General features: G+C 37.0%; 1 protein-coding gene across 1 annotated transcript in view; it reads right to left on the minus strand.

Annotated features, from left to right (window-relative positions):
• Positions 1-20,919, minus strand: part of Tomosyn (syntaxin-binding protein tomosyn) — a 180,507-nt gene that overhangs the window by 81,599 nt on the left and 77,989 nt on the right. The window contains exons 3-13 of the mRNA XM_075303157.1: positions 15,548-15,645; positions 15,052-15,240; positions 7,328-7,462; positions 7,199-7,262; positions 6,922-7,129; positions 3,096-3,171; positions 2,868-3,022; positions 2,619-2,800; positions 2,387-2,551; positions 2,017-2,325; positions 1,808-1,947 (exon numbers count right to left, since the gene is read on the minus strand). Coding sequence (XP_075159272.1) covers positions 1,808-1,947; positions 2,017-2,325; positions 2,387-2,551; positions 2,619-2,800; positions 2,868-3,022; positions 3,096-3,171; positions 6,922-7,129; positions 7,199-7,262; positions 7,328-7,462; positions 15,052-15,240; positions 15,548-15,645 — 1,721 coding nt within the window. The remainder of the gene's footprint in view (positions 1-1,807; positions 1,948-2,016; positions 2,326-2,386; positions 2,552-2,618; positions 2,801-2,867; positions 3,023-3,095; positions 3,172-6,921; positions 7,130-7,198; positions 7,263-7,327; positions 7,463-15,051; positions 15,241-15,547; positions 15,646-20,919) is intronic.

The following is a 20,919-nucleotide window of genomic DNA, read 5'->3' on the forward strand; positions in this document are numbered from 1 at the left end:
CACCTTCCGTTTGTAACAGAGTCTTCTCCACGGACGGGAAAAATGAGTGTCTGAGCTGTCCTCCATTGATTCCATTCTATGAGAGTGAGAATTTTGTGCAGTCCTCCATTGATTCCATTCTATTCCCAATATAGTCTACCATTGCTTCGATCTGGGTATGGGTTTTTGAGAGGAATTTCTTAATTTTCGAAGCCTCGGTAACGCTATCTACCTGGCCGCAGAATAACATCAACGAATTGTATTTTACTGTCCTTGTAATTCTATTGTATACTGTGATGCTGCTGCGATAAGCATCCAGCATACCTTGACATTTTTAAGATGTGTCCTATTGTAAAGCCTTCGGACCTCTTCCCCAATGTTACGAATCTCCCATGTCATCCAGGATTTTTGACGTTTTTCGCTTTATGCACCGTTCAGACTATAAGTTTATCTGGACGACCGTCAAACATATCCCAGATATGGGCCACACAATAAGTTATGTTCGACGGCATAATCTATACTGTGATGTTATCGATAACATATTTATCGATTATTTAGTTGTCGCCGACAATTCGTAGCGATTTGCCACACTGTAAGATTTTTTACAAACACAGGCATTCCGTCCGGAAAAACTTATAGTCAGGACGGCACATTTTTTCGGAATCTTATTGGGTCCACTTCTGTCGTAGTTGTTTTAAAATTGATGAGTACTCTTCCGAGACCCTTCACTACTGCACCTCGTCTATTAAGCTCTCAGAATTTCTGGAAGGGCTTGACCTTTTCTGTTAAAGTTGGTGCTGTCCCAGCACGTAGCGTGAGTTAGCATCGCAACCTACCAGAATCCCATTTTCTAATTTCTGACTTATCTTCCTCCGACGAAGGTAGTAAGGTCAGCGCATCATATGTCAGGTAGAATGACGAAAGGTATAAATTGTCATTTCCCTCTTTTATCACAGTGACTTCTGCTGTTGACAACTCCGGATAAAAGAGAAAGCATACGATTTTTTTGGCATATTATACAGGCTCATGTGTCCCGTCTTAGAATAGAACAGTTGGAAATTTGAATCCCGTTACATTGTTGCGAGTTTTCCACGATTCCTGAATCAAGGCGGCATGTATCTGGTTGAAATTTTGCTCCGATCGAGGTTAAACTGGATAACTTGAATCATCCTTTCGCCATTCGAACATATTTTTGGGATTCAATGATTTTCTTCGTTTCCATATGCTTTTCTTGTGCTTCCGGTCTGTCCTCAGTTTCCTTTATTAGATAATAATTCGGCGACTGATCGCTTCTCTGTTTTCCCCCTAGATCCTATTTCTAGGAGGCTTCTTGCCAACCCTTGTCTTCCAATTTTCAAAAAGACAGCTATGGTGCCCATAGTTGGCACTAAAATATACAAAAGTGTCGATCATCCCAAGACGGCCACCTGTATGCATTTTTGTTATTCTCGTGGTCTCGACCTATTCAGCGTTATGCTAAGTACTAAGATCACGTTTCCGTACGAAAAACGGTTATACTCCATACGCGCGCAATAACTGCGAAATATTTGTTTTGGGCATTATTTTGGCACAAATAAGTTAACAGCTCTGTGTTTAGGACCCTATTAATGGTGCTGACATTCATTAGCATTAGAGATCAAAATAAAATCATCCACACTCATTGATAGGTGAAAACAATTCCTTTCAGGGAATTAGGTTAGAATAATGCTGGGAGTAAGACTGGCATACTTCATGTGCCGAATTTTGGACCGATTTTTAAATCTTTCTATACACCATAATTATTGATATCCCCAAATTCACTTATCTAAGTTTTGGATTCTATACTTACAATCCATATGTAGAACTGATACATAACGATGTCACTTGGACAATTCTCTTATTGGGGCCAGTTGTTAAACAAACTAACTGTGTCTGAAACCCTGGTGGCTTTCGTTGTGCTCCTGTTTTTACACGCAATACATTGTCCGTCTGCAAGCAAAAAAACAAATTATTTAATCGATCGTAATTGATAAACATAGGAGGATATTAAAATTTTACCTTATCGGACTCGCTGGATTCGGTTTTTTGAACCTGATGTGGAATAAAATCGCATTCCGGACTAGTACCATAAATATCATCAAAGTTCTCAAAGAGTATTGGAATCTCCAGAACCAAAATGTCTGAAGTGGTCTCAACTTTGCGAAATTTAAATAAAATAACTTGGCCCATTGCACCAGCAACACATAAACGTCTTGATACAGAGCAAAGGTGAATTAATTGAATTGCCAATGGATGTTCCACACCACTGTCTGTTGGTAGGGATTTGGATTTTTCAAATATCTTTGCCGTCTTCAGTTTATATAAAATCTAAACACAAAAATACATAGACGTTGTAGCTAACGTTTTCATATGGTTAGTATAACTATACCTGTAATGTGCCTGCACCAGAATCCCAAAATTTTAATGTACCATCTTGATGACCAGTTATGACAATTTCGGCATAACTACAAGACGCTGGTGACCATTCTCCACCTGATACAGGCCATTCTCTTTCGGAGAAACCAGTTTTTTTAGATGTCGTAGTACGGCCAACCTGAAAATATAAAAAAATGCAGTCCATAAAAAATGCATGTCCTCATTCTTTTGCATAATTAACGAACAGAGTAAAAAGCAGGAACCAAATCCGAGGGGCAATCAGTTAAGTAAGTGCAATATGTAACAGGTGATTCGTGTAAGTCCATGGGATAAGGCGATTCGAAACATGGAAAACCGGGTGTAAGTAAGTCTATTAATACTAAATCATACTGCAGAAGAACTGCTATCGCATACGGTTCTTGGGTTTCTGTAAAAAAAAAATCCATTAGAAAAAAATCTCAAACTCATTAAGGTAAAAAAAAATGCTAAAATACCACTCGTCCAAGGGTTTTCACAAAGTGTTATAAAGTCAACAACAGCATGTTCCATTTCCAAAACGGTGGTAGTTTTCCCCACCATAACAGTAATACAATTGGATTTTGCTCCTTTCTCTGTTGGCATGCCACCAGAAAAAATCGTAAATGTTTCTCTGAAAAATCCATAAAGGCATATTCAAAACCATATACAATAACATCGGTGTCTTTGCTGTACACTGTACTTACCCAGATTGAGAAGCTTTCAAATCAACTTTGTAAATGGGATTGCATTTTTCAACTGTTCCTTCTCTCAACGTTTTGGCTAGAAAAAAAGAAATAAAAATTGTAATAATTAAAAAACAAAAAACATAGTGACATGATACTTCCAGTTATGCACGGAAGATTCGGAAATTGTCTTATTGACTATTCGGCTTTTTGTCAAAAAAAGTCCAAGCAGGCTTTTTTAATCTTCAAAATCTAATAATCGGACTTTGAAATACGAAATATAGCTTTCATATGAGATTTGGGGACAGGGCATTAATTTCGTTTTGCATACTAGACCTCGCTTTGCGTCGTTTCGTTTTGCATAGTTTCGTTTTGCGTTGTTTCCAAGTTGCGTCGCTGCTGAATTAGTACTAGTTTTCACTTTGCGTCGTTAGATTTTCGAAGTTGCGTTGTTATCTGTCTCCAATCTTTGCATGGTTTGCCATAGAAACTCATAATTCACTTTGCGTCGTTTCAGTTTGCGTCGTGTTTTTTTGGAACGTATCTGCGACACAAAGCCAGGTTTAGGAGTATATGTGTTACATGCACTACTAAATTTTTTTAACAACCTCTACAGAATGTTGATGGGGTTATAATCGATTTCCGACTATATAAAGTATATATGTATTCTTCATGTAACAGTTTTTAATGTAGTTTTATCCATTTTGTTCTATGCTTTGGTACTTCAGCTAGTATCCAGATCAAGAAATGGGATGTGTCCAGAGTGATCCGGCGGTGAGACGGGTTAAGATGGACATGCGAAAAGGTGACGAGTGTCATGTGGCCCTTGGTTACAGATGACAGCCACCATGATACAATCGTTAGCATGCCCGCCTTGCATACACAAGGTCGTGGGTTTGATTCCTGCTTCGACCGAATACCAAAAAGTTTTTCAGCCGTGGATTATCCTACCTCAGGTGACATTTCTGAGTGTATCAAAGTGACATTTCTGAGTGTTTCAAAGATTTTCTAAGTGGTTTCACTGCAATGTGGAACGCCGTTCGGACTCGGCTATAAAAAGGAGGTGCCTTGCCATTGAGCTTAACAAAGAATCGGGCAGGATTTGGTGGGTGATATCCTCAAATTTCTTGCAGTGAAATAACTGGTAAGATTAGAGAGGTAAACGTTGTATCAGATGTCGAATGTCATCAACATTGGGTCCGGATGCAATGATTGTACAGTCGTCTGCGTATGATACAATCTTGACGCCGTCAGGAGGGGGTGAAATAGAGGACAAGTAGAGGTTAAACAATGCCGTAGATATCACCCCACCTTGGGAAACTCCCTGCTTTACTCTAAGGGGTCTCGAATTCTTGTCCCTAAATTCAACATACCACTGGCGACCGCACAGAAAATTTAGAACTCAATATTATTTGGTTCCTGCCGGTAGGGACTTATTCTCGATATTCCAAAGAGTTTGGCATGGTTGACCGTATCGAATGCCACGAAGACTTATGACACGGCTTGGGCTGGTTCAGTCCTCTATTAATGTATTAAAGCTCGACCGAAGAATCGGCTTCGGTCGAAGGCCGATTCGTGGCCGATTATTGCCTTCGCCGTCAAGAGGGCAATTAACCGAAGCTTTTTGAATAATTTATTTCATATCGAATTGTCATAGTGTTGAATTTATCTCAGTCAAAACACCCAGTACAAATAAAACGTAAAAAAAAATTATAAAAAATTCTTTTTTGTCATAATAATATCGAACCATTGAATGAATTACCTTTTTTACCAAATAAAACCTAAAAAATAAAAAAAAAATCCTTTCTTGTCATAATAATCGAACTACTGAATGAATTATCTTTTATTGGTGTTTTTATGTGTTTGTTTAATAAAATATGCCAATACTGAACACACCAAATTTCCTTAAGTACAAATTTCAGGAAAATAATCGGCTTCGACCGATTATTGGCTTCGGTCGAGCCCTATAATGTATGCTAAAATGGCATGCAAAGCAGTCGTCGTGCCATGTACTTTACGGAATCCATGTGGATGGATAGTAGCTAGAAAATTGTCCACAGAGCTGGGGAGGAGTAGTGTCTCAAGTGTCTTGGCTACTGGCGAGAGAAGGTATTTCGGTCTCTACGATTCACCTTTACCCGAGTCTGTTGCTCTATCACTCTCGGGATGCTCGATAAACTGTCGGTTTAAAAATCTGGCGCATCTCATCGGATCGGTCATCATTTGTAGTAAGGTTCGAGAGGGCTCTCACTGTTGACCACAAATTACCTCTTCCCGTGCCTAAGTTACATAGCTTCAGGTGTTCTAACCAAGTGTTCCGCTTATGCTCGTTGACTATTTCACTAATCTTTATATTCAGTTCTCTGATTCTAGCATCAGCAGGGGTTATGTGTTAACTATGTCCGCCTGTGTGCCTGTTGTAATCACGCAATTATAGAGGTCGCTTTTCTTCTAAAGGGTGGTTAAATTGTAAGGGCCGATGTTGAATGTGAACCACACCTAAATGCCAAGTTTTTTTCCGAATTTTATTTGACATTTCTCTATTTCACACTTACTCAATTTGAACCATGGAGAGATACACAATCCAACAACGTGTTAAATGGTTCCAAGAAATGGCAGCAGTGGATGATCAATTTTCGAAGAAAATCATCTTCAGTGATGAGGCACATTTTCACCTCAGTGGATTCGTCAATAAACAGAATTGCCGCATTTGGGCGAATGAGAATCCAAGAGTGATTGTCGAAAAACCAATTCACCCACAAAGAGTCACTGTTTGGTGCGGTTTACGGCTGGCGGCATCATCGGGTCGTATTTTTTCCAAAATAAGGCCGGTCAGGCAGTTACTGTGAATGGTGTTCGCTATCGTGAGATGATAACGAGTTTTTTATGGCCCGAATTGGAAGATATGGATGTGGACGATATGTGGTTTCAGCAGGACGGTGCCACTTGCCACACAGCTAACGAAACAATGGCTCTTTTGCGCAACAAATTCAATGGCCGTGTTATCTCACGTAATGGTGATGTCAATTGGCCGCCAAGATCACGTGATTTGACACCGTTGGACTTTTTTCTTTGGGGTTATTTGAAATAAAATGTGTACGTCGATAAGCCAGCAAAAATTCAAGAACTAAAGGATGCGATAATTCGGCACATTAATGCCTCAGCTTCATCGAAAATTTGGACCATCGGATGAAGGTGTGCCACCGAGGTCGCGGCGCCCATTTGGCCGATATTTTGTTCCACACATGAGTAATACCAATATATCATAATAAAATAAAATTACAATAATTTCCTAAATAGTTTGTGTTTTATTCAAAATCAACATCGGCCCTTAAAATTTTAACCACCCTTTTAATGGTTTATTCTTTTCTGGCGGAAAAGGTCTATTGTAAAATACGATTTTTTTTTTGAAAAAATTTGGCTTTTTCGCATCGATATTTTTTGAACCACTTATCTTATAACAGATCCAATTATACACGATTATTCGTCATCTTAATACCTTTCATTTAAGTAACGATGTAATTGGAACATTCTTCTCGATATATAATTTGTTTAGGAAAAAAGAGCGAAAAACTAAAAATAATGGGATATCTCAAAAACTGTTCCATAAAAAATTTTTAAATTTTTTTTCTCCATTTCAGCAGATCAAAAGTCGACTCTCATTAAGTGTAAATTTTCAGTGTAAACTAGTGTAATTAACCAATTCATTCCATATATGAAAAGTCAAAAATCTAGAAGACTTAATACCACCATAAATACCATTTTCTTTCTATCTACAATTTTTTAAATGCTTGGTTCGCTGAAAAATTTCAATAATAGTTTTATGAGAACAATAAACCATACATACCATGAGGATAGACTAAAGATTGAGGTTTTGGTGTCGCCCTCATGGGCCATGAACATATGGAACCATCTTTATGCGAGGATACAAAATATTTGCCTTCATAATGCCATGCTATTGATTTCACCGGATCTGCAGATACCCATCTAATTTCTGCAAATTTCGATTTTAAGTCCCAAAGGACAAGCAAACCGCACTCGTATGCAATCAACAACTGTGGAGAAGAAAAAAATTTGAAATATGATATAATTTTGACAAAATCACTTAAGCAATTCGGTATTACTTTATTTGCATCTATTGGATTATCACATAATGCAATCACAGCACCAGGATGATTAGATCTACCCCTATAATTAGACAACAATGAATAAAAAATTAATATTTTTAAAAGTTTGAAGTAAGTTAAACTTACAATTCAATTGCTTTATTCCAGTTTATAACGTAACCGCTAAGGGCAAATGTTTCTATGTTGACGACATGGATATTGCCTTTTTCTGTGCCAACATACAGCCATTTGCTCGCCACCGCTAAGTGAATGCATGTTACTCTAAAGGAAGAAATAGAAAAAACAAACAAATAAATTCATTAATAACTTTATACATAGGTATTAGATGTCAAAATTTGGAATTAACTTGGAAATACTCTGATAGTGTACATGCGTATACCCGCTGTTCTGATATTAGAAATCGCAAGAACTTTTTTAATAACCAATATAAATTCTGCATACTACTGCAGAAGTCAATCAATGTAAATGTGAAGGAAGCAATCAAGCACCTCATGTTTCAACTTTTTCTTTAAGGAGTAGGAGAAATGTGTGGTCTTATTACCTTAGGGGACTAGGGGGATTTAAACCAAAAAAGTTGAAGACAAATATTATATTAAACCCACATTAAGGGGTTTCAAGCCATCTGGATGATTCAACTGGTAACCCAATGACCTTCTTGTCTAAGAAAGTCTGATGTAATCTGCAATTTCTCTAACAATGGAAGAAATGTACTTTAACTTTAGGATATAATTAACCTACTTAGATTCTTTTGAGTACGTGAAATCTTCCGACTACTGCAAATCAAACAAATGTTCCCAACAAACTTTATGGTTACTAAACTCATGCCTACTGGGATAAATGATTTAATTGCCCCGATTGGCTAGTCAAATAGTACATTGAACTGTTATGTAAATATGGCACGACGACCATGTATACTCGACACACTCAGAGGGTTGGGTCGCGTGTGATCTAGACCTCGAAATGATTTTGCATTGCTTGTTTATTGGTAGTTTCCATGAAAACCACTCACTCCATTATCATCACATGTAATATAGGTGGTAGCTATGTTTCTATGACCTGCCTTATTATTGCAAAAAAAAACATTAACTTGCTTTTTTTTTCTTCAGCCACGCATGTTGTTTCTATACGTATGGTATGTAAGTTATTATTATTGCTACTATATCCACATGTTAACCAACTTTACTACCAAATGCCCATTAATATGTAATTATGACCCGATTTGTTCTTCCACAAAACAAAAGTTTCAAAGTTCTCAGGTTTATTGGGCTTAGTGAATTAAAGAAAGAGGAGATGCAACTTAAGAAAACATTTGGCAAAGTTCATTACCGTACACATAAACAGATATAAAAGAAATCCATTATTTTTCCAAAAGAAATCCATTATTTTTCCAATAGAGAGCGTTAATTATATATATCTAGCGGTGTATAAGTTTCGGAAGATGGCCTTAAAAAGATCACACTAGTTTTGTTATATATTAGCAAATCGCTAATGTGTAACAAAAAAAAATCGATCCATTTGCACAGAAACAAAAAGTAAACTGTTTTATAGGAAGAATGAACTACCTCGTGCAAAAATTGCACTAAATTTTACTCTATTTTTTCAGATTTTCGCAAAGCGTTGTTAAAACCAAGAAAATTTAATTCCCTGGTGCACTTTTTCACTTCACGAAATTACATCCTCTCGTAAAAAAAAAAAACAAGTATATACGGCCGTAAGTTCGGCCAGGCCGAATCTTATGTACCCTCCACCATGGATTGCGTAAAAACTTCTACGAAAGACTGTCATCCACAATCGAATTACGTGGGTTGTGGTATCTTAAAACTTCTTAACATCGTTTTCTAAGTTGTGAGTTAGTCCATACGTGGTAGAGAGCCAGAATTGGAATATGGGGGTTGCTTATATAGGGGCTATATACAATTATGAACTTGATATGGACCAGTTTTGTGTGATTGGGGATCGATTTATCTGAGGACTATATATAACTATAGACCGATATGGAACTAGTTAGGCATGGTTGTTAACGGCCATATACTAGCACAATGTACCAAATTTTAACTGACTCGGATGAAATTTGCTCCTCCAAGAGCCTCCAAAACCAAATCTCGGGATCGGTTTATATAGGGGCTATATATGATTATAGACTGATATGAACCAATTCCTGCATGGTTGTTGGATACCATATACTGACATCACGTACCAAATTTCAACCGAATCGGATGAATTTTCCTCTTCCAAGGGGCTCCGTAGGTCAAATCTGGGGATCGGTTTATATGGGGGCTATATATAATTATGGACCGATTTCGACCAATTTTTGCATGGGTATTTGAGGCCATATATTAACACCACGTACCAAATTTCAACTGAATCAGATGAATTTTGTTCTTCTAAGAGGCTCCGTAGGTCAAATCTGGTGATCGGTTTATATGACGGCTATATATAATTGTTAACCGATGTGGACCAATTTATGAATAGTTGTTAGAGACCATATATTTACACCATGTACCAAATTTCAGACGGATCGGATGAAATTTGCTTCTCTTAGAGGCTCCGCAAGCCAAATCGGGGGATCGGTTTATATGGGGGCTATATATAATTGTGGACCAATTTTTGCATGGTTGTTAGAGATCATATGCTGACACTATGTACCAAATTTCAGTTGGATCGGATGAAATTTGCTCTTCGTAGAGTCCCCGCAAGCCAAATTTGGGGGTCCGTTTATATGGGGGCTATACGTAAAAGTGGACCGATATGGCCCACTTGCAATACCATCCGACCTACATCAATAACAACTACTTGTGCCAAGTTTCAAGTCGATAGCTTGTTTCGTTCGGAAGTTAGCGTGATTTCAACAGACGGACGGACGGACGGACATGCTCAGATCGACTCAGAATTTCACCACGACCCAGAATATATTACTTTATGGGGTCTTAGAGCAATATTTCGATGTGTTACAAACGGAATGACAAAGTTAATATCCTATGGTGGAGGGTATAAAAATTGGCGCCAAATCATGAGCATTTTAACCATAATCATGACCATGTAATAATAGGGAGCTACCGTGGTGCAACGGTTAGCATGCACAAGGTCGTGGGTTCGATTCCTGATTCGACCGAACACCAAAACGTTTTACAGCGTTGGATTATCCCACCTCAGTAATGCTGGTGACATTTCTGAGGGTTTCAAAGCTTCTCTAAGTAGTTTCACTGCAATGTTCGGACTCGGCTATAAAAAGGAGGTCCCTTGTCATTGAGCATAACATGGAATCGGGCAGTACTCAATTATAAGAGAGAAGTTCACCGCTGTGGTATCACAATGGGCTGAATAGTCTAAGTGCCACTTTAATCTAACCTAACCTATAGTTCATTCTTACTATTTTTGGGAATCTTCTGCATTGATTTTTATACCCACGTTTATTTCATAAAATGTTTGAGATATATGTACTTATAAAAATGAAAATTTCATTGGGCTGTGGAAAATTTCGATAAAGATAATAAAATTTAACAACAAATAACTAACTTGGATGTCTTTTTTTCTGGGGGTATTGTCGTATATTTGACCAGTATTGTCAGTATTTTCTTGACTCTTGCCCCCAAATTGGTACACTTTCGTCACCTTTTGATACCATTTCAAATTCTTCAAATTTGTTAGGTGCTAAGGGTTATGGGTTATGTTCCCATATATATATTTAAATCTGACCCGAATTGGACAACATTTTATTACACTTCTACAAAATCTCTAGACTTAAAATTTAAGTCGACTAATGCCCTTAGGCGGAACACAATGTTAGAAAAAAAAAATATAGGAGATATTTACATCAAAAGCAATTTTTAGGCAACTTCACTGAAAAAAATATTGTCGTGAGGTCAAAGATTTCATGTCTTTAAATACGAATGCAAATTTTGCTTCGCATAGAAGACGCATTTCTCTAATATAAAGTTTTTTTTCCTTGTTCAAAAGTCGATAAACATTTCAATGAAGTCGTATTGTCTTTATAATTAAGTGATTTCACTTACAATGGGTATCATAACATGAAAGAAAAAATGTTTGGATTGAGGTCAACTTGACTTTAATAATTCAGAAAAATTCTTTAAATTTAATGAAATTGTCTTTAAATTTGTTGCATTTTTGCATCTGGACTACAAAGCAAAAATCATTAAAAAATAGGACATGTTTTTCAACACTTTATTTTAAAGACGTTTTTTACTTGAAACATTGCATAATTTCTACTGGATGTCGTGTCTGAGTTTGAAAAATAAAGTTGTCGTTAACTTGTTTTTAAAAGACTTTGATAGCATATGAAGAACCAAAGCTGAAAAAGCCAAAAATTAAAATTTACTTCCTCCAAGCAAGTACACAAAACTCAAATTTAAAAGAGAATTGTGTCTTAAAAGTATCCTTACTTGTATTCTCCGCTTCTTTGGCTCGGAATCAATACCAAAATTTTTAAAGTAACATAAAGACAAAATCTTTAGAACCGGGCATGCTCTTTTTTCTCGCAAAAGTGCATTTATAATTTATTGGTCAAAAGATATGTATTAGAAGCATAGGAAAATTTAAGTCATTTTTACAAGTTTGGCGATTTTATTAGGCAAATATGGGTAGTTTGGCCATTTTTGCCCAAATCGGAAATTATATATACATGGGAGCTATATCTAAAGCTGAACCGATTTCAATAAAGTTTAGCACACTTGACTATACTTTTAATTGTACTCCTTGTGCAAAATTTCAAGCTAGTCAGGGTAAAACTCTGGCTTCTGGGCCATAAAAGTGCATATCGAACGAAAGATATATATGGGAGCTATATCTAAATCTGAACCGATTTCAAAATCAATAGGGTTCTATTCTGACCCAAACCAGAAACTTGTGCCAAATTTGAAGTCAATTGGATTGCGAACAAGACTTTGATTACAAAAATGTGTTCACTGACAGACGGACAACCCTGAGCAATATTGCCAAAGACACCATATGTCTATCTCGTCTCCTTCTGGGTGTTGCAAACATAGGCACTAACTTATAATACCCTGTTCCACAGTGTGGAGCAGTGTATAAAAATGACCTGATATGATGATGCATTGTCCAAATCAGTGATGCACGTACACCCACACAAAAATATCCCCAAAATTGTTCCAATTAAAATTTTAATTGAATTCAAAAAAAATTTTCAATTAAAATTTTAATTGGCTCAACAATTTTTTTAATTGAAACAAAAATCAACCACAGAAATTAATAGTATCAATTAAATTTTCTAATTGGATCAATTAATTTTGTATAAAGTAGTCTGTAAGGATATTTGTATCTATAGGCTAAATAAAATAATAAAAAAATAATTGTTTAATTGACGTTGGTGATTGGTACGATCATTTCTGTAATTGAAGAAGTTTCTATTAAAAATTAATTGGATCAATTAATTTCGTGATTGAAGACAAAAAGTATTTTTTCTGTGTACACGACCCGATTCCCTATGAAATGAATGGAAATGATTTCACATTAATAGAAAACGTCTTTAAAAAATCCTGCAATCACAAAACTGACCGAAGAACTTTTTAGTGACGCCATATAGCGGAATCCGATCGGATTTATACAAAGCGAGATAGCACCATCAATTGAACAATTAATGGATTTCCTTTTAGGAATTACACATAACAGATTGGCTGATAAGTCCCCGGTCTGACACATAGATGGCGTCGCTAGTATTAAATTCATATCAGTTTTATATAGTACCAACCTTCAAATGATTCGTGTCAAAATTTGACGTCTGTAAGCGGAATCCGATCGGATTTATACAAAGCGAGATAGCACCATCAATTCAACAATTAATGGATTTCCTTTTAGGAATTACACATAACAGGTTGGCTGATAAGTCCCCGGTCTGACACATAGATGGCGTCGCTAGTATTAAATTCATATCAGTTTTATATAGTACCAACCTTCAAATGATTCGTGTCAAAATTTGACGTCTGTAAGTCAATTAGTTTGTGAGATAGAGCGTCTTTTGTGAAGCAAATTTTGTATTGTGAAAAAAATGGAAAAAAAAGGAATTTCGTGTTTTGATAAAATACTGTTTTCTGAAGGGAAAAAATACGGTGGAAGCAAAAACTTGGCTTGATAATGAGTTTCCGGACTCTGCCCCAGGGAAATCAACAATAATTGATTGGTATGCAAAATTCAAGCGTGGTGAAATGAGCACGGAGGACGGTGAACGCATTGGACGCCCGAAAGAGGAGGTTACCGACGAAAACATCAAAAAAATCCACAAAATGATTTTGAATGACCGTAAAATGAAGTTGATCGAAATAGCAGAGACCTTAAAGATATCAAAGGAACGTGTTGGTCATATCATTCATCAATATTTGGATATGCGGAAGCTCTGTGCAAAATGGGTGCCGCGCGAGCTCACATTTGACCAAAAACAACAACGTGTTGATGATTCTAAGCGGTGTTTGCAGCTGTTAACTCGTAATACACCCGAGTTTTTCCATCGATATGTGACAATGGATGAAACATGGCTCCATCACTACACACCTGAGTCCAATCGACAGTCGGCTCAGTGGACAGCGACCGGTGAACCGTCTCCGAAGCATGGAAAGACTCAAAAGTCCGCTGGCAAAGTAATTGCCTCTGTTTTTTGGGATGCGCATGGAATAATTTTTATCGATTATCTTGAGAAGTGAAAAACCATTAACAGTGACTATTATATGGCGTTATTGGAGCGTTTGAAGGTCGAAATCGCGGCAAAACGGCCCCATATGAAGAAGAGACAACGCACCGTGCCATAAGTCATTGAGAACGATGGCAAAAATTCATGAATTGGGCTTCGAATTGCTTCCCCACCCACCGCATTCTCCAGATCTGGCCCCAGCGACTTTTTCTTGTTCTCAGACCTCAAAAGGATGCTCGCAGGGAAAAAATTTGGCTGCAATGAAGAGGTGATCGCCGAAACTGAGGCCTATTTTGAGGCAAAACCGAAGGAGTACTACCAAAATGGTATCAAAAAATTGGAAGGTCGTTATAATCGTTGTATCGCTCTCGAAAGGAACTATGTTGAATAATAAAAACGAATTTTGACAAAAAAATGTGTTTTTCTTTGTTAGACCGGGGACTTATCAGCCAACCTGTTATTCGTAAAAAGAACGAGATATGTCAACCAAAGAAATTTTTTCTTAAAAATGGTTTACATGCCCGCCTTGCATACAAAGGTTTTGGGGTTCAATCCCAGTTTCAACCGAACACCAAAAAGCTTTTCACAGGTAGTTTATGGGGGTAGGACTCATTGATAAGACAGAGAATCACCACCATCCGTATCACAATGGACTAAATACCCTATATCGGTCCAAAGACAATCTAGAAGAAGACGCATTTTTATAAATAAAATTTTTATACAAGAGAGAATAAAAACATCTATTAACACAAAGAAAGATAAAGAAAGATAAAGACAACACAAATCTACATTATTCAGTTGCAATATTTTAAAGTGTTCAATTCTGTGATAATAGTATAAGGGGTTTCGCTGCAATTATTTTACTTATTATTATTAATTATTATTAAAATATATGTCGTGATGTCCAGTTTTATTTTAATTAATAAGAAGTCGTAAAACTAATTGTAAGTAGAGCTTATTATACACGCCATAGAACAATGTAAAATATGTGCAATTTTGTATCTAGGATTTTCAATAAAACACTCCTGATGAAGTTGGAAAGAACCAACGAAACGTTGAGTAAAATATGAAATAAATTAGTTTTATTTAATTCATACAAAAACCAACTAACCAAACATTTAAACGTGTGGTCATAAATACTTATTAAAAGCTTTTTATATATTTGTGTGTATTTTTTGTTCAATTTACTTACCTTTCTCGTTGAAATTTTAAGCTTTGAATGACTTGAGGTACTTTTTGGCGTATATTCCACAAATGTATTGTGTCATCTGCGGTCACTGTTACCAATTTTCCATCATTGACTATAAATTCGGATAGAATCACTGGACATACAGATTCACCTTCATGACTGACATGAGTATCCACACCAGGGCGGCCCAATCTAATAGATGAAAATTCAGTGTTAATTTCTAAAAACACAAATAAACTAAATAAAAATTTTGTTCTTTCCAAGAAAAAATTTAGAGATCAACATTTTGGCCTCCTTTACGGATATGTAATTAAATACAACCAGATCTAATGGATATAATTATATCTCATACATTAGATCTATACTACAATTGAGCTCTGATCATATCTAATTCCGTAGTAAATTGATATAATCAGATCATACAATTTTTCCTATCTACTCAAATTTTATCACACCGATCTTCGTTTTTTCTCGGATTATCACTATCATCTTTACTTACAATCTTAGACTGCCTGATTTGTCGCCAATTACTAACAGCCTTTGTACTGGATCAAATGCAAATGTCGTTGGAGAATAGGGAAATCCATGACGAAATGTCTACAAAGAAGATGAAAATATATAGTGAGTAATTACAAACGTAGAGAAAATATCATAATTCAAAATATACAAAGTCTGCTAAAATATTAAAATAAATGTTTGCTCTTATTTAATTATATTTAATTTATTATAAAACGAGATTTTAATTATAATAGTGGCTGGTCTTTCATTCTTCGATTAGTAGGATAAAGCACCGCACAGTGGGCTATACAACCAATCTGACACGACAAAATAAAAATCACAAATTAAATTTTATTTTTTTTAAAGCTAGAAAACATTCCACGTAACTAGCTTCTGAAGATACAATTTCGAAATATTACGTATTTTTGACTTAACAGCATTTACAAAAGCAATGTTTCTTTAATAGAATGTCAAAAAGATACACTGAAAAAACAGTTGACCCACCAGGAAGAAAAATGTTGGTTAAAATTTAGATTATTTTTACAAAATTGTGGTCAAACAGTATTGAAAACGCTGACATTACGCCGATATCACAAAACTAAGTAAATATTTTTCGACAAATTCAAGAAAATTTATTTGACATAAGGTCTGTTTTCTTTTAGCACTGAATACCTTAAGCAGTCACGGACTGGAAGAAAACAAAGTACTCGTTTATCCAGGACATCTCCAAAAATATGCAACACTGCCATCAGCTGAGAATTGATAACACAGAAAACAAGTGAAATCTTACATTTTTAATGTATGAAATGCTCAAATAGTAACAAATATTTACTGCTGCCATTATTTATGACACTGCACCACTTTAAATTTCATTTTATTCGATAAATTAGTCACAATAAATTGCTATTATGAATCTAAAAAGCGTCACTTTATTAAAATGCAATCTGGCAACACCAGTGTAGGTTAGGTTATGTGGCAGCCCGATGTATCAGGCTCACTTAGACTATTCAGTCCATTGTGATACCACAGTGGTGAACTTCTCTCTTATCACTGAGTGCTGCCCGATTCCATGTGAAGCTCAATGACAAGGGACCTCCTTTTTATAGCCGAGTCCGAACGGCGTTCCACATTCCTTTGAAACCCTCAGAAATGTCACCAGCATTACTGGGGTGGGATAATCCACCGCTGAAAAACGTTTTGGTGTTCGGTCGTAGCAGGAATCGAACCCACGACCTTGTGTGTGCAAGGCGGGCACGCTAACCATTGCAACACGGTGGCTCCGTGTAACGATGTTCTGGATAGCCCATACAAATGTTTCATCCAGTGCTAAAAGAAAAAAACCCTATTATTAATTTCTCATTTGTTAAAGGAAGTTTTGTAGTTCGAAGGAAAAAATTGGAGTTCAAAACTGCAAGAATGTCTTTGGTGGCATACGAAGTTCAAGATGGGCCCATTTGTAGTAATTTTTACAAATTTAGAGAAATAATGAACTATTTTGTGAGGAGTAGAATTTAGTAAATCATTATGGTGTAATTTTTTCGTTTTTTATTTAACTAACGTAGGACAAAGGAAATTTTCTCCAAACAATAATTCAATGAACTAAAATAATGTTAAATTGGCTTTAGTGAAATAGAGAGTGTACATTCAAAGATTTTAATTCAAAGTGGGCAGACTCCCATCAGTACTTCCAAAGCGGCAGTGGCTGTGGTCCCCATAGCGCTTGTCATATACATAAGTGTCGTTCTATTTATCCCATTTATTTTTATACCCACCATCATAGAATGGTGACAGGGGTATAATAAGTTTGTCATTCCGTTTGTAACACATCGAAATATCGATTTCCGACTATATAAAGTATATATATTCTTGATCATGGAGAAATTCTAAGACGATATAACGATGTCCGTCTGTCCGTCTGTCTGTCTGTCTGCCTGTTGTAATCACGCTACAGTCTTCAATAATGAAGCAATCGTGCTGAAATTTTGCACAAACTCGTCGTTTGTCTGCAGGCAGGTCAAGTTCGAAGATGGGCTATATCGGTCCAGGTTTTGATATAGTCCCCATATAAACCGACCTCCCGATTTGGGGTCTTGGCTTCTAGAAACCGCAGTTTTTATTCAATTTACCTCAAATTGGAAATCTAGAGGTATTGTAGGACCACAAACACGTGTGCCAAAAATTGTGAGTATCGGTCCATATTTTGGTATAGTCCCCATATAGATCGATCTCCCGATTTTACTTCTTGGACTTATAGAAACCGCAGTTTTTATCTAATTTAACTGAAATTGGAAATCGAGAGGTACTTTAGAACAGTAAAGAGGTGTGCCACAAATGGTGAGCATCGGTCCATGTTTTGGTATGGTCCCCATATAAACCGACCTCCCCATTTGTGGTCTTGGGCTTATAGAAACCATAGTATTTATCCAATTTGCCTGAAATTGAAAATCTACTGGTACTTGAGGACCATCAAAAGGTGTGCCGAAAATGGTCCGTATCGTTCCATGTTTTGGTATAGCCCCTACATAGACCGATCTCCCGATTTTACATCTTGGGTTTATAAAGGGTGATTCTTTTGAGGTTAGGATTTTCATGCATTAGTATTTGACAGATCACGTGGGATTTCAGACATGGTGTCAAAGAGAAAGATGCTCAGTATGCTTTGACATTTCATCATGAATAGACTTACTAACGAGCCACAACATCGAATTTTCAGTGAATGGGCCCTAGAAAAGTTGGCAGAAAATCCGCTTTTTTATCGACAAATTTTGTTCAGCGATGAGGCTCATTTCTAGTTGAATGGCTACGTAAATAAGCAAAATTGCCGCATTTGGAGTGAAGAGCAACCAGAAGCCGTTCAAGAACTGCCCATGCATCCCGAAAAATGCACTGTTTGGTGTGGTTTGTACGCTGGTGGAATCATTGGACCGTATTTTTTCAAAGATGCTGTTGGACGCAACGTTACGGTGAATGGCGATCGCTATCGTTCGATGCTAACAAACTTTTTGTTGCCAAAAATGGAAGAACTGAACTTGGTTGACATGTGGTTTCAACAAGATGGCGCTACATGCCACACAGCTCGCGATTCTATGGCCATTTTGAGGGAAAACTTCGGAGAACAATTCATCTCAAGAAATGGACCGGTAAGTTGGCCACCAAGATCATGCGATTTGACGCCTTTAGACTATTTTTTGTGGGGCTACGTCAAGTCTAAAGTCTACAGAAATAAGCCAGCAACTATTCCAGCTTTGGAAGACAACATTTCCGAAGAAATTCGGGCTATTCCGGCCGAAATGCTCGAAAAAGTTGCCCAAAATTGGACTTTCCGAATGGACCACCTAAGACGCAGCCGCGGTCAACATTTAAATGAAATTATCTTCTAAAAGTAAATGTCATGGACCAATCTAACGTTTCAAATAAAGAACCGATGAGATTTTGCAAATTTTATGCGTTTTTTTTTTTTTTTAAAAGTTATCAAGCTCTTAACAAATCACCCTTTAGAATCCGTAGTTTATATACAATTTGCCTGAAATTGAAAATTTATAGGTATTTTAGTCCATAAGAGGTGTGCCACAAATGGTGAGTATCGGTTCATGTTTTGGTATAGCCCCTATATAGACCGATATCCCGATTTTACTTCTTAGGCTTCTAGAATCCGAAGTTTTGGAATTGGAAATCTAGAGGTATTTTCGAGCCATAAAAAGGTGAGCTGAAAACGGTGAGCATCGGTCCATATTGTAGTTAGCCCCCATAAGAACGATCTCCCGATTTAACTGCTTGGGTTTGTAGAAACCGTAGTTTTTATCCGATTTGCCTGAAATTGTAAATATTCTGGTATTTTAGGCTCACAAAAACGTGTATCGGGTTAAGTTTTTATCGGTCCATTTGGTAATGCCTCCATATAGACCGACTTCACTTCTTGAGGGTGTAGAAGGCGCACTGATCATGAAAATTGCTTGAAACTCAATGTAAATTTTCCAGATTTTACTTCTCGGGTGAAAATCTACAGATTTAAGATTTCAAATCAAGACGTTATTTTATAATTTTCTTGCACACTTACAAGAGATGTTAATGATTCCTCTAAAACTCAAACAAAAATGGTTCTTATAAATCCAGAATCTGATATAGTCCTCATAGGTGAAATTTTTAAATTTATCGTCGGGAAGTGTCCTCAAGACCTCAAGCCCTCCTGTAATTTCAAAGGAAAACGTAATATTTGGTTCATGGTGGTGGGTATTTAAGATTCGGCCCGGCCGAACTTACTGCTGTATATACTTGTTGATATCTGATTTTGTTGGTTCGCGATTGTCCACTAAACGTGGCAGCCATATGTAGCCATAGGTCTTATAACCGCAGTATAGAATATGGGGAGCCACCGTGGTGCAATGGTTAGCATGCCCGCCTTGCATACACAAGGTCGTGGGTTCGATTCCTGCTTCAATCGAACACCAGTAATGCTGGTGACATTTCTGAGGGTTTCAAAGCTTCTCTAAGTGGTTTCACTGCAATGTGGAACGCCGTTCGGACTCGGCTATAAAAAGGAGGTCCCTTGTCATTGAGCTTAACATCGAATCGGGCAGCAGTGATAAGAGAGAAGTTCACCAATGTGGTATCACAATGGACTGAATAGTCTAAGTGAGCCTGAAACATCGGGCTACCATCTAACCTAACCTAACCTATGGGAATACCGCAGTTCCCATCGTTCCGCGACTAATTTTTGGCAAGAGCACTCCCAAGTATTTTGCTGATTTCGAGAGACTCAACTCCGTCCTTAGAAATTCAAAACCAGAGAATAAAGCCTACCCATTTTTGTCGGCGGCGGCTTGATGGCTAAGCCGATATAAATATGTCTCTTTGGCGGCGGACAATTATCCATTATAAAATCAATTTGTAGGTATTCGATTGGTAATGGGATTCGTTGTACAATTGATTTATTGTAATTGATTTATTGTCAGTGAAAGGTTCAAAATTTTTGCAAAAAAAATACGACAATTAATAATACATTTTGCTGATTTAAACCGATATTTTTGATTAATTGGCGGCTAAACTTGAGTCGACATATTCGGTGGCGGCGTCGACTGGCAAAAAATGGTCTGCGGCGACTGAAATCGGCGGCGCGACTCGGCGGCTTCATTCTCTGTTCAGGACCTTTGTATCCAATGATGTTCTTTCTTCTAGTGAAGAGTACGAGCTCTGTTTTTCCAGAGTTCACACCCAATCCACATCCACTGGTCCAGTCTGAATGATACTGTAAAGCCTCATTCAACACATCTGGGATCGTATCCACGATTTTTTCTGATATCAATAATACGATGTCATCCGCGTACTCCACTGCCTTTGTTGCTAAGCCCAATTAAAACGTCGTTTACTAAAGGG

Source organism: Haematobia irritans, chromosome 3 (assembly GCF_050003625.1).
Source record: "Haematobia irritans isolate KBUSLIRL chromosome 3, ASM5000362v1, whole genome shotgun sequence".
NCBI lineage: Eukaryota > Metazoa > Arthropoda > Insecta > Diptera > Muscidae > Haematobia > Haematobia irritans.